Source organism: Rhineura floridana, chromosome 12, assembly GCF_030035675.1.
Source record: "Rhineura floridana isolate rRhiFlo1 chromosome 12, rRhiFlo1.hap2, whole genome shotgun sequence".
Taxonomy (NCBI): domain Eukaryota; kingdom Metazoa; phylum Chordata; class Lepidosauria; order Squamata; family Rhineuridae; genus Rhineura; species Rhineura floridana.
Window position 1 is genome coordinate 38,563,432 of NC_084491.1, and position 13,934 is coordinate 38,577,365.

Genomic DNA, 13,934 nt, shown 5'->3' on the forward strand with positions numbered 1-13,934 from the left:
TCTACTTCTCCATCTGTTGTGTGCTCTAGTGTTCATTTACTCAGCAGTAGCCTAGCCTCTTCAAATTTCAAAGCCAAGATAGTGTTTGTTATTTACATTAAAATATATTCGAAAAACATAATTGTTGGATAAATATGCTATGCCATCACAGTTCAAAATATGCCTCAGCATCTCCAGGGCATCAAATGGCAGTATCTGTATTACATGGTGCCGTAGATTTCATGCACATGCATTTCCAAGCATCTGCACTGGAGACAAGTTGAACCCACCTCCTACCCAAAGATGTATCTTGAGGAGGAAGCTCAAGCCTGAAGACTATCAACAATTCTAATAGCTCACACTACCAAAATCTTTACAAGGCATTGGCAAAAGGCAGAAATAGAGACAATAAGGGATAGTGATATATCAAGACTATCATTAAAAAACTGGGGCTGTCATGAACTGGAACTATGGGTGTCACAGAAATGTTACACGTTTATTCCTCATTCCCATATCAAAACAAGGGGCCTCATTCTAGTCCTTAATTATGCTCCTGTCTCTCCCATTTATTCTTTTAGCTCTGTGAATTCAAAACCTGAAATCTCTTTCCTCCTGAATTTATATCTTTCATTGATATAAACTGGGAGTAAATACCTGAGATTCAGTAGTTGCAGTGGTGTAAGTAACAGGGAAGGATCTCCCTCTGGGATCATGCAAATCTGGTCATAAAATTAAAGTTTAATTTTATCATATTCTGCCACCCCCACCACACAAAAACGAGGTTGTAAGCACAGCCTCATTACTGGGGATTTGTCATTCCACTGTGTGGATTAAACTTATTAATATTACATAATGCATAGACCTATACTGCTAAATACATCGCTGTTGTTCATTATTTTGGGATCATGCTCTAAGATAATGGCGAAGAAAACCAAAAGCTGGCAGCAATGCAAACTAGTGGAGGAGAGAGAGAGGTGCTCAGTCACAGCACCCGCAAATTATCTATGGGGAAATTTCACCTTTTTGAAGAAGCGGTAGTGAGTTCCCAAGGTCATCATGTTTACATCCTCCAGAATCAAGCTATTAAGGCAGAGACATTGTCAGAAGGAACAACAGCAGATAGAGAGCACATTCCATCTCCATCCTCTGGTTTCTTCTTATTTGGAAACCATTTACTATCTAATCCCACAGGCAGCTTAGGGTAGAAAAACACCATAATTTGCACTGTACGCTTTCAAATTCTACAGTTGGGCTTTTTATTTTGTATTATTTTTGTCATTGTTGTTGCTGCTTGGAGGAATATAGATGAGAACTCCTTGAAGAAACCCTTATTTGGATGCAATGCTTTCTACAGCACAGAAGCATCACGATGAACCAAGAAAGCTGTGCTTCAGGTTTGCTGATGCTCATTTTAAAAATTTATTTATTTATTATTTATTTAGTTTAATTTATATACCGCCCTAAGCCCGAAGGCTCTCTGGGCGGTGTACAAAAAGATAAAAACAAGCACAATATATAAATACAATAAATACAATAAATAATAATAATAATAATAATAATAATAATAAAAAAACAATAACGAACCAAACAACATCCAAAATACGGAAATGCTGTTTAAAATACACTTTAAAATGCCTGGGAGTATAAAAAGGTTTTCACCTGGCACCGAAAAGATAGTAGCGTCGGCGCCAGGCGCACCTCATCAGGGAGACTGTTCCACAGTTCGGGGGCCACTACTGAAAAGGCCCTGGTTCTAGTCATCACCCTCCGAGCCTCTCGATGGGATGGTACTCGGAGGAGGGCCTTAGATGTTGAGCGTAGCGTACGGGTAGGTTCATATTGGGAGAGGCGTTCCACCAGGTATTGCGGTCCCATGCCGTGTAGGGCTTTATAGGTCAAAACCAGCACTTTGAATCTAGCCCAGAAACAAATAGGAAGCCAGTGCAGACGGGCCAGAACAGGTGTTATATGAGCGGACCTTCTGGTCCGTGTCAACAATCTGGCCGCTGCATTCTGGACTAGCTGTAGTTTCCGAACTGTCTTCGAGGGCAGCCCCACGTAGAGCACGTTGCAGTAGTCCAATCTAGAAGTTACCAGAGCATGAACAACTGAAGCGAGGTCGTCACTGTCCAGATAGGGATGTAGCTGGGCTACCAATCGAAGATGGTAAAAAGCATTCCGTGCCACCGAGGCCACCTGGGCCTCAAGAGACAGGGAAGGATCAAAAAGAACTCCCAAGCTACGAACCTGTTCCTTAAAGGGGAGTGTAACCCCATCAAGAACAGGATGAACATCCACCATCTGAGCAGAGAAGGCACTCACCAACAGCGTCTCAGTCTTGTCTGGATTGAGCTTCAGTCTGTTAGCTCCCATCCAGTCCATTATCGCGGTCAGGCAACGGTTTAGCACGTTAACAGCCTCACCTGAGGAGGATGAAAAGGAGAAATAGAGCTGCGTGTCATCAGCGTACTGATGACAATGCAGCCCAAAACTCCTGATGACCGCACCCAGCGGCTTCATGTAGATGTTGAAAAACATGGGGGACAGTACCGATCCCTGCGGGACTCCACAATGGAGAGTCCAGGGTATCGAGCAATGTTCCCCAAGCACTACCTTCTGGTGGCGACCCACCAAGTAGGAGCAGAGCCACTGCCAAGCAGTACCCCCAACTCCCAACTCCGTGAGTCTTCCCAGAAGGATACCATGGTCGATGGTATCAAAAGCAGCTGAGAGATCAAGGAGAATCAACAGAGTCACACTCCCCCTGTCCCTCTCCCGACAAAGGTCATCGTACAGGGCGACCAAGGCTGTTTCGGTGCCAAAACCGGGCCTAAAACCGGATTGAAATGGATCAAGATAATCAGTGTCATCCAAGAGCCCCTGGAGCTGGCCGGCAACCACCCGTTCCAGTATCTTGCCCAAGAACGGAACATTCGCCACAGGTCTATAGTTGTTCAGGTTATCTGGGTCCATCTTTAGGAATGCAAAGGAACTTTAGCACAGAAACTCGCTTCATTTTTACATCTCCTTTCGATATTTTAAGCCTGATCCTTGTGGAAAATCCATTCAAATAACAGAAAATGTATTTAATTCAGTTTTGTAAGACAACTCAAACACTCAACCCATAATTTCAGTTTAGAAGTAGTTTCACAACAATTTCAACTTCTGCCTTCACAGGGGAACTTATGTGAGTTTGCCAAAAAGCACAAACTCAGAATAGTTTGGGTTTCTTTAGATGATTCAACTGATTTAGATTTCAGCCTTTGGGGGCTTGTTCTCAAAAGTGCCCATAGGCAGTGCCAGAGAGGGACCAAGGAGGGGGATAAGCCTTCTCTCCATTAAGGTAAGTAGCACCCCCCACTCCACACACATACCCTATTGGTGGAGCCCCAGGGTTATTTGAAGGAAAGGCACTTCGCCTATTCAGGGTGCTTTTCTTTATTATCATACATCTATCTATCTGACTATCCACCCACCCACTCACCCACCCACATACACCAGTTTGCTTTCATCAGAGACAGAACTGTAGTGGGGAATATAACTCTTAAGCCCATCAAAATCAATACAATGTGCTTCAAAGAAAATGTATGCAGGATAAGAACATTAATATGAAATATGCCACTATTTCTCATTCCAAAATTTAACATGTGGGGAAAAGCATTTCCTCCCCAAAAAGAACTTTGCCCCCTCTGTGCCCTCTTCTCAATATTTTTTTCTAGTGCCACAACAGGGCATGGTAGTGAATTCCAATTGTGAATTCCAGTTGTGACAGCCTGTGTCAAGGAGGTTAGATGCATCTGGGGCTAATTTCAGCCTCGGGTTGTTGTTTTTCATTCCACTGCAAATGTTGCATTTAGGGGAAATAAATCTCAGAGAACTTGGCTAAACCCCAAGTTTGGGCTCAGTTCACTGAAATTTAGTTACAACTGACTAGGGATGGGATCTGTTGTATGGCGCCGGTTCGAAAGCATTTCATTGAACTAGCAGGCCGGTATCAATTCAAGTTCATTCTTTGTCCACTAGCCACTGTATTTATTGATCTAGTTTTCCATGCAAAAAATATTCATATTAATATCGATATTTTGAAAGGAAAAAATTGATAAAATTATTGTTCTTAATACTGATATTTTGGAGGCGGATTTTTTTTAAAAAAAATCTGTTTTTGAAAATAGCCACGGAAAATCGGTACATAAAAATCTGATCCACAACTATAGAGAATAATTAATGGAAAATTCGGTACCAAATCTGAATTGGGTGGAATTCTAGCACATACCTACGATAGACACAGCCCACTCCGTAACTCCTGGTGCTGCATCGTCCTCTGCTCCCACTCCCAACAACTCAGAAGATGCTCTTAGAAGCTTGAGCTGCCATTTTTGACCTGTTGCCTTACCTCGTAATATTTGCCATCAGAATAGCAGCCGCAGTTGTGAGGAAGGATGCAGCTCTTGCCATTGAGGACATAGCCTGGATCGCACTGGCATCCTTCTACGCAGTAATGGTTGCAGTCACTTTTCAGGCGGATGGCAGCACAGCGTGGCTGGCAGACGCTCACACAACTCTCGTAGTGGCTATTCGGAGGGCAGCTGACCACTAGAACAAAAAGGGGCAAAGCCTCTTAAAATGGCAACTCTACCAGTAATGCTGGGAAAAACAGAAGGGAGTAGAAAAAGAGGAAGGCCAAACAAGAGATGGATTGATTCCATAAAGGAAGCCACAGACCTGAACTAACAAGATCTGAACAGGGTGATTTATGACAGATGCTCTTGGAGGTCACTGATTCATAGGGTTGCCATAAGTCGTAATCGACTTGAAGGCACATAACAACAACAACCAGTTGGTCACTCTTCAATTACAACATGATCTGCCCTCCTCTCTGCTAGAGTGAATGCACACCAAAAGGCTCAGTATGCCCAAAAGTTGGAGGAGATGATGTGTCTGCAGTGCCGACAGATGCATTGCCTCCAGGATTTCTATTGGCAGCAATGCTGTCCTTGCAACAATGCAACCAAGTGGGAGAACCAGGGCCCATTCTATCTCCCCCAGAACTTGCTCAGCACTATTGCCATTGATGGGGAACCAGAAGGAGGGGGAAGCAACTGTTGCCATCCTCTGCATGCTCATTTTAAATTCCAGTGCTGCTGTTGCCAGCCACTGAGGAAAGGACTACATCATATGGAGTGCCTTCTTTCTTCCTTCTCCGTTGGCACCGATGAAGAAAATACTTCTTGAGAGACCAGTCTCAGCTAGGGATGGGCAAGAAACTCGATGCAGTTTGCATTTCAAGCCGAATCTGTCAAATGCACACTTTATGAGACAATATGAGATCTGAAGCACAGCCATTCTTTCAAATCCGCACTTATCCAAATTTTGCAATGCAATTCGCCAACCGATGTTTACAAGCATGCATACATTAGGCGGAAATTGTACATAGAAATGAATATATGAGTGAAAATAACATGCAAAATGCATTACATGATGAGAAACTGCTGGCAAAAATGTGTACGTTAGTCAAAATTGCCTAGAAAAACATGTTCATTAGGAGAAATTCACATTAAAATTCTGGAGAATTTTCATGAGGATTTTTTTTATAAAAAAAAAATCACAAATTGCTGCAGAAATGTGGAGAACTGAATTTAAGATTGGAAAAATCAGAAACTGAGAGAACCGAAATGGACAGATTTTTCCATCCTTAGTCGCGGCATGCCATGGAGATTGCAATGGCACACAGGAAAGGAGGAGCAAATCTCTGTGGTATGTTGGCCCCAAGGCAGTTTATGGTTAAATTATACTACAGAGAGAAGCAAGCATGGCCTGATAACAGGCACAAGGGTTTGAATATAGGTGGGGAAGAAACCCTCTTTTTGAACTACAGCTTCCATCAGCCCCAACCAGCGTGGCCAAGGGTCACGGATGATGGGAGTTCAGTCCAACAACATCCAGAAGGCCGCAGGTTCCCCATCCCTCCACTAGAGGGTGTGTAGCTAGCAGCACTATGCTTCTGAATAGCGGCTCCTAGGGATCACAAGTGGGAGAGTGCTGTGGCGCTCGTGTCCTGCTTTTGAACTTCCCAAAGGCATTGGGTTGGCTGCCATGAGAACAGAGCAGAGCTTGGAAAAGTTACTTTTTTGAACTACAACGCCCATCAGCCCAATCCAGTGGCCATGCTGGCTGGGGCTGATGGGAGTTGTAGTTCAAAAAAGTAACTTTTCCAAGCTCTGGAACAGAGTGCTAGACTGGACTTTTTGTCTGACCCAGCAGGGCTCTTCTTTTCTTCTGATGTGTATATACTGCTTCCTCAGAGATCCAGAGAAGAGGCATGTGCTCTGCAATGGAGCAGCTAACTAGCATCTAAATGGGAAATGTAGTGAAGAGAGTCTTTCAGTGGAAACAGGAAGTCCTACTACATCATGATTCAGAGAGCTGAACCCAGTTCGAATGAGTCATTGGTGCTCATGGTGTGCACACACCTGTTACAAGAGTCAGCAAATGGAAGTCTTGGGGCCAAACCCAGTCTTCTGAGGGTGCAGTTTGCTTCCTCCAAAATTGTCAGCCTGGCACAAAAAAGGAGGTGACAGCAGGCCATTGCTAGTTGCCTTATGATCTCTGACCCAAGTGGGTTTTTTTTTGTAATGCATCAAAACTCTGACTAGAGATGACAGGAGGATAAAAGAAACGTGTGCACACATCAGGGACAGCCATACCTCTCCGAGAGCATCTTCATGTGCCTCTGAAACAGTTTGAAAAGTCTCTGCTATAACTACCAAAAGATAAAAAGAGAGAGGCTGAGAAAATCTGCAAGTCTTCCATTTCTCTCTCTCCGCCCTCTCTCCACTTCTTCAAACAGCTGCATTTGGGTCCTTGAGTTTCAGGAGCAGGGCTGATTTAGGCCATCAATTTGTGGACAGAAGATGATGCAAATTTAATTTTTAAATCTTATTAGTGATGAAAATTACTTTTCAATTGATTTGCCAGACGGTCTGCCTGCCGGAGAAGCTTTGCATCTTCATTTGTGAGGAGCATAATGGAACGGTACATTGTAATCCTATTGACCACAGAGATAGGCCTCCTTAGAACAAATATGCACTCTTTCGCTCGTGTGTATAAGCTAATAACATTTGCATTTGACAAATGAAGGACGACTGCCCCTGGGACTGGAGAGTTAACCTGCATCTTTCCAGAATGGGATTGTAATGCACAAGAAAGAATAACTTTGTTTATTTAACAGTTCCTCCCTTCCAACCAAGGTGGGGTACCTGACCACCCTTCCATTAGGGGGTACATAGATGGAGGAGAAATCTGTTGGAATGCTACTGCTGACTGACCTTCCTTATGTGATGTCTGGACAACTTTAGCATCTCTCATTATGATTGGCCAGACAGTGCTCGCCCCAGTTCTGTGAGACACCTCTAGTTCCCCCTGTTCCAAGGTCCCCCAGAAGCTTACCTTGGAACAGGGAATGGCAGAGAGGGTGGCTTTGTGATGTGTCTTTTCCTGCTGAGGACTACAAGTTCCAGGATTCCTGGCAGATAAAGGCACTCTGCATGCAACTCACACTGAGAAGCCCTCCACTACAAGGAAAGAATAGAATCCAACTAATGTCTACTCAGAGTGGAGCCACTGAACTTAAAGGCCGTAAGATAGCCATGCCTACTCATTTCAATGGGTCTACTTAGAGTATGACTAGCACTGGATACAGCTGTAAGCTTCAAGGCTTTAGAATGGGGGCCTTGAGAGCCTTACAAGAAAATGCAACTTCTTACAAGAAGACCCAACGCCTTTTGGGATGTGATTCATGATTGCATTTATTATTTAGATATTGCTGTACTACAACTCCCATCCTCCCTGGCCATTGGCCATGCTTGCTGGGGCTGATAGTTCAGCAGCATTTGGAGGGCCAAAGGTTCCCCACCTCTGAGTTAGACAAGTGCTTCAAAAGTTAAGCATATTACAGAGGTTACACTTCTAGCCACTAGATGGGTATGGATACACATTCAGCATATGAAGCTACATGTCTGACCATTGGTTCATCTAGATAAGGATGATTCCAGAGGGTGGCAAGATTGGGCATTTTGGGGGGGCTGAGGTCAGGAATGGTCCCACTGGACTAAGGGTGCCATGTCCACTTTGCACAAAGTATCTGAGAAGGCCAAATGCAGCCTAAAAGTGTTCACGGTTCTCATGTCCCATCTCTTCCAGGTTGGTGGTGCTGTGCCTGAGCCCTCCCCTCCCCACAAACAAATCTTGGAGTCAGCATCTGGCCTAGAGCTGTCTACTCCAAGTGGTTCCCCAGTGTCTCAAACAGATGCCTCTCCCCTGACCCCCGGGCTTGCCCCCTAACACCCTTTAATTGGAGATGCTTGAGCAGAAATGGGGAAACTTTTCCAGTCTAAGGGCCACATTGCCTTCTGGGCAATCTTCTGGGGGCCACCTGCCAATGGTGGGTGGGGCCAGAGGCACAAGCGGGCAGAACAATAAATGTGGCGTTTAGCTTTAGTCTCTATACACATACTCCCAAACCCCTCTCTGTCGTCCATCCACCCCTAGAGACTGAACCCGGGACCTTCGGCCTGCACAGCTTATGTTCTGCCTCTGAGTGCTGGGCTCTCCCCCACCGTGAGCCAATTGCTGGGGCAAATCTGGCCCACCCACCACTCCACAGAATACAAGGACAATTTCAACCTTTACAGCAACCAGACCAAGGGCACATGGCTAGGAAGTGCCACAGGAGGTTTGTAGCAATGAATCCAAGGAATTGCCAAAGCCAGACTGAGCTTTTGTGCTGAGTGCTTAAATATCTGTCAGATTTAGGGAGAAGCCCATAATTCATCCTCTTGCAGCTCCGTTTCCTTTATGAAACCAGTGACATGAAAGATAATCTTCCCTGACTCTGGTACACATCTCTTTCATGTTGAGGCATTTGTTGAGCTATTCTTTTCCGCCGTCTCCTCTTATCTGTGTCATTTTTATTCGGTACTTTCCATTTTGTCATTTGGTGCCCTCATCTGAGTCTCTCTGCCTCTCTCTGGGAAACCTTGGCACAGAGAAGCTCTTTCTTTCTTTCCGCCCCAACACTTCACTTGTTGTCTCCTTTCCAAGAAGCTCAGCATCACGTAACTGTTCTCCCTCTTTGATGCAAGCAGAGCTCTTCTTCTGCATATCTCAGAGGGTCTCGCAAAGATTTTTTTTTAATCAATGTTATCTCTCTTTGAAGGGCGATTGTTAAATGATGCAAACAAAACAGAGAGGCAGTCAGAGGCAGAGCTGAAAAGATTTCAGATGCCTCCCGAAGCAGTTAATCGAGCTGAATCTGCTCTTGCACAGCGGACCACAAAATGACCAGGACCTGGGCAGAAGGATAGTGCTCTAGGCCAGCCATACACATGATGTCTGGAGCAGTGCCAGGCAGCTGGCTGTTTGGTACCTTCTCAGCAAAGCCAATGCCCAGGGCAGAAGCTTCGTCAGCCAGCTTTGCGTACTTAAAGTAAAAATCCATGTCAGAGCTCATAGCGGTTGTGAAATCTGGGACCTGAGAGATGTAAATAGGGATGGAGGAGAAATTTGACTCAGTTTGCATTTAAAGGTGGATCTACCTAATTCACATCTTCCAAAACAAGACATGGACTGAAACTCAATCATCCTTCAAAATTCATACTTCTCTGGATTTACAGTGCAGTTCTCCAGCCAACTAATATGTAGAAAAATGCACATACTAGGGTAAAGTGTGCATAAAAATGTGTACATGAAAAAGAGTATGCAAAATTGCATTATATTACAGTAGGCAAAAATGCATAAAAATGTGTATATTAGGAGAAATGTGCACTACAACACTGATGAATTTTCATGAGGCCTGGGGAAAAAAAGTAAACTGATGCAGAAATATGGAAATAATTGGGTATTAGTACAAATTAAACCAGCACTATCACTGGAAGCTAAAATGATGAAACTGAGCTTATATTTTGGACATGTGAGAAGACATGATTCACTTGAGAAGACAATGTTGGGAAAAACAGAAGGGAGAAGAAAAAGAGGAAGGCCAAACAAGAGATGGATTGATTCCATATATGAAGCCACAGACCTGACTTTACAAGATCTGAACAGGGTAGTTTATGACAGATGCTATTGGAGTTCACTTATAGTCCACAAACTCAGGTTGCATTCAGACATTCATAAAAAGCTGCTTCATAACTTGCCAAACTATTTGTACATCTTCCCTCGTATTGTCTTCCCTGATCAGCATAGGGTCTCAGACAGAGAGCCTTTCCCATCACAACTACCTGAGAGATTCCAATTGAATTGGGCTGGAACTGGGGCCTTCTGCATCCGAAACATCCTGTACCACTGAACTATGGACCCCCCCCAAATTTACTTTAAGAAAAAGCATCCCCTTAAAAACCTAAATACTCCTGTTAACAATGAGTGAAGCTACCGGAGACAGAACAAAAGGGATAGTTTTCATGAATAATCACAGAGATTAAAAGAGGCTCTGCTCACAGCACAAGGTGAAGTTCCTCCAGCCAGTCACAGCAATCCCCTGGGTTTGGCAGGTGCTAGCATAATTCTGCAGCCAGCTGCAAGCGGTTTGCACAGCTCCACCATCAATGCAGGTGTCAAACAAGCAGTTCTTGTAGAAGAAGGCGGGGTTGACCTTACTGTGGCACCTGGAGAAGACGCCACTCTTGCTGGGGATCAAACTGCACAGCTGTTGGGGCTTCCAGAAGCCTTCCACCTTACGGCAGGCTGGGCATCGGTCACCGCAGCCTACCTGACAGAAGGGGTCCCTCTTGGCCCAGCTGTGGCCAAACTCATTAATGCTGGAGACTACAAGGCCACCAGAGGTCTGGAGGTCATCGTAGGGGTTCCCGTTATATCTCCCACAGAGACCGTAGGTGTTGTTCTGAAGGCTCCGTGGAACGGTGACAGAAAGAAAGGTCTTCCAGTCATACACCACCTTCAGTCCAAAGTCGGTCTCCACAACAATGTGGAAGCCAAAAGCAAAGATGTTCACTTTCCCTTGGCCCAGCTTTAAGGGCAGGTAAAGACGTTCGTTGTTAATCTGCAAAGAGATGCAAAGAAGTTAGTTCAAGAGGGCAGCCATAAGCATTGGGAGGTGGACTTCAAAGAAAAATGGCCTAGCATGAGAAACCCAGGTTTAGGTACTCCCTCAAGCTGTGAAACCTGTTGAGCAAGGCACCATTTCTCTCTCCAGTGTGCTCATAGCATCATTGTCAGGCTCAAACTCTGAGCTCCTTGGAAGAAAAAGGAGATACTCATGCCGTTAATAAACAAGTGAAAATGACACATTTCTCTCATAGGAGAGAAACACCACACACTGGTTTATAATAGCAAAACATACAGGCCACAATCCAGCTTAAAACTGAGCATACTGAAAACCAGTAAAATCAATGTGGAATGTGTCTATATGTTCACATTAAGCCATCTCGGCCATCTAACAAATGTGGTGGTTCTGGTGCACCGGTATATTCAGCCTGCAACTATAACAATATATGTGCCAGATATTTGGTCTGGGTGACCGCTAACCACCTTTTGACTAATCATATGTTGATGGGTGGGCTCTCAGCAACCATTTCATGCAAGCCTGGATGAGACTGTTCTGACCTGCAATAATCCATAAGAAAAGGCAGCTGGGGTCTCAGCACCTTGGACAGCTCCAAGTGCATAACTTGCTCCAATGAAAGCTGGACATTGGCTGAGATCTGACAAGATCCTCCCTCTAGATTACCCCAGTTAGGCTCCACCCTCTGTCTATGACCTCTTAAAGGAACAACCTCTTGGCCTGAAGGTGAGTGCTGCTGCTTCTACTTTCTGTGGCCTAGACCATTCCCTCTGCCTTTGGGCAGGCATTGAGCAGGAGGTGCTTGACTCCTTTGGGGAACTGGGCTCAGAAGATGTCTGTGGGGGTACTGGCTTAGCTTCACAGGTTCACGACTATCAGATTTGGCATCTGGAATCTGGTTATGTTCCCAAGCCAGTAATATAGCAGCTCCAGACTTGATCAGTTAGTCCTGCATCGCTGAGCCTTATCTATCACTTGAGGCTAAGGCCATGACAGAGATGTGACTCCATGATCTTCAGAGTCACCGTAAAGTCCCATGACTGAGCAGGGCCAGCCTCACTCTTAAGGCAAGCCAAAGAAGTCCACCCTAGATAGCAGATTCTGGGTGTCTATAGGGGGCAGAGCATTGCCCAATATTCATCTTACTGTTGTATTTTTACCACCACAGGGGAAACATTCGTATTTCCTGTCTCAGGCATGAAATAAAATGTCTCCAGCTGCCTCTGTGAGAGTCACTGAATAACCCACTTTACCCTGATTGCAACACTAAAAGAGGTTGTTTTCAGGTTTTGTGTTTCCATGCTTTTGAATTCATGTTTAACAGTACTGCAGATTCTGTGCTATTTTTTTTTAAAAAAATCAACATTCTGCACCACAAAGAGTTGAGTCCAGACACGTGTAAATGGTGACAGGCAAGTTTCATCCATGACAGGGTTTTCCTCTTTCACTCATGGAGGAAAAACATCACATGTGAAGCTACCCTTAACACCCAAGACACAATAGAAGCAATAGTTAACAGTGCAGTTAAAACTAGTTGATTTCTGTGACACTTAACCATATCTAACTTCCTCTGGGTTGTGGTCACTGAAAAGTCATCTACAGGTACATATTCCACAATTATTTTATTATTGATTATATTTATATCTCACCTTTCCTGCAAGGTGCTGAAGGTGGCATTTATGGTTTTTCCCCCTCCTCATTTTAATCCTCACAGCAACCCTGTGAGGTAGGCTAGGCTGAAAGGAGGAGATTGACCCAATGCCATTCAGTAAATTTTGCAGCTGAACAGAGACTGGAGACTTCCCTACACTTGAGACTTTTCCATTAACAGTGGGAAAGGTCCTGGTGCTTATGGTGGAAATTGTAGGGTCAGACTGCAAGTCAGCACCAACCATTCTAAACGTTGCTAACAATGTCTTTTCATGGAAGCATGGATGGGAAGAAAGAAGAGGTCCCTGACAAAAAGCTGCAATCAATGACAGGAGCACAGAAATGAGAGATCTGAAGCATGTAGAAATTCAGAACCAAAAGGAGCTCTGGGAAAAGGGGGAGATGCTAACTAAGAGTTCCTCGTGAGTTTGCAGTGCTCTCCAGCCTTCTCTAACCTGGTGACTTCCAGATGTTTTGGACTGCAATTCCCATCAGCCTCAGCCAGCATGGCCTCACCAAGATGCTCCCTGGTAGCCTCCCCTTCTTGGGTGCTGGAGCAGCAACTCCACCTCTTCTTCCTCTACCTCCTCCTCCCTCCCACCTCCTGCTCCTCTTTGCCACCACTGCCACTCTTCTTGGGGAGGCAGACGATGGGGGACAAGGGTGGTGGCAAGGAGAAGCAGTGGCCCACTGGACCTCTCCCTCTGTGCAGAGGTGGGGAGGAGATGCTACAAAAGTGTGTGTGAGCAGAGTGGCAGCTCTGAAGGGTACCCTGTCTGCACTGCTGCCCAAAGAGAAGGAGTGTAGACTTCAGGGCCAGCCCTACCATTAGGCGGAGTCAGGAGACTGACTGAGGTGGTGGATGCTGGGGGGCAGCAGCAGTGGTAGGCACCAGGCTGTCCATCCTGAGCCCCCTGACCACTCCCTTCCTCTATGGGCTGTCCTGCACCTCCTAAACTAGCCTGCTACCATCAGGCATCGGGAAGAGGCTACCCTGTTACTAGTCTTGAAGTGAGATTCAGCTGCCAATTCAGTCTGCTTCTGTAGGTGGAATTGGGTTGTGCGCCTCCTTGCCTTTTGCCTCAGGTAGCAAAACGTCTTGGGCCAGCCCTGGTAGATAGTGGCTGCTGCTGCTTCTTGGAAACAGAAGGACAAAGGTTCAGGACGGGGCAGAATTTTGATTCGGTTCATATTTAAAGGTAAGCCTCTCTAATTTGCACTTTCCAAA

The 13,934-nt window shown here is 45.1% G+C and overlaps 1 protein-coding gene across 1 annotated transcript in view; it reads right to left on the minus strand.

Annotated features, from left to right (window-relative positions):
- The window catches only part of TECTA (tectorin alpha), an 87,651-nt gene that overhangs the window by 21,444 nt on the left and 52,273 nt on the right, over window positions 1–13,934 (minus strand). The window contains exons 11-12 of the mRNA XM_061592268.1: window positions 10,474–11,035; window positions 4,373–4,572 (exon numbers count right to left, since the gene is read on the minus strand). Coding sequence (XP_061448252.1) covers window positions 4,373–4,572; window positions 10,474–11,035 — 762 coding nt within the window. The remainder of the gene's footprint in view (window positions 1–4,372; window positions 4,573–10,473; window positions 11,036–13,934) is intronic.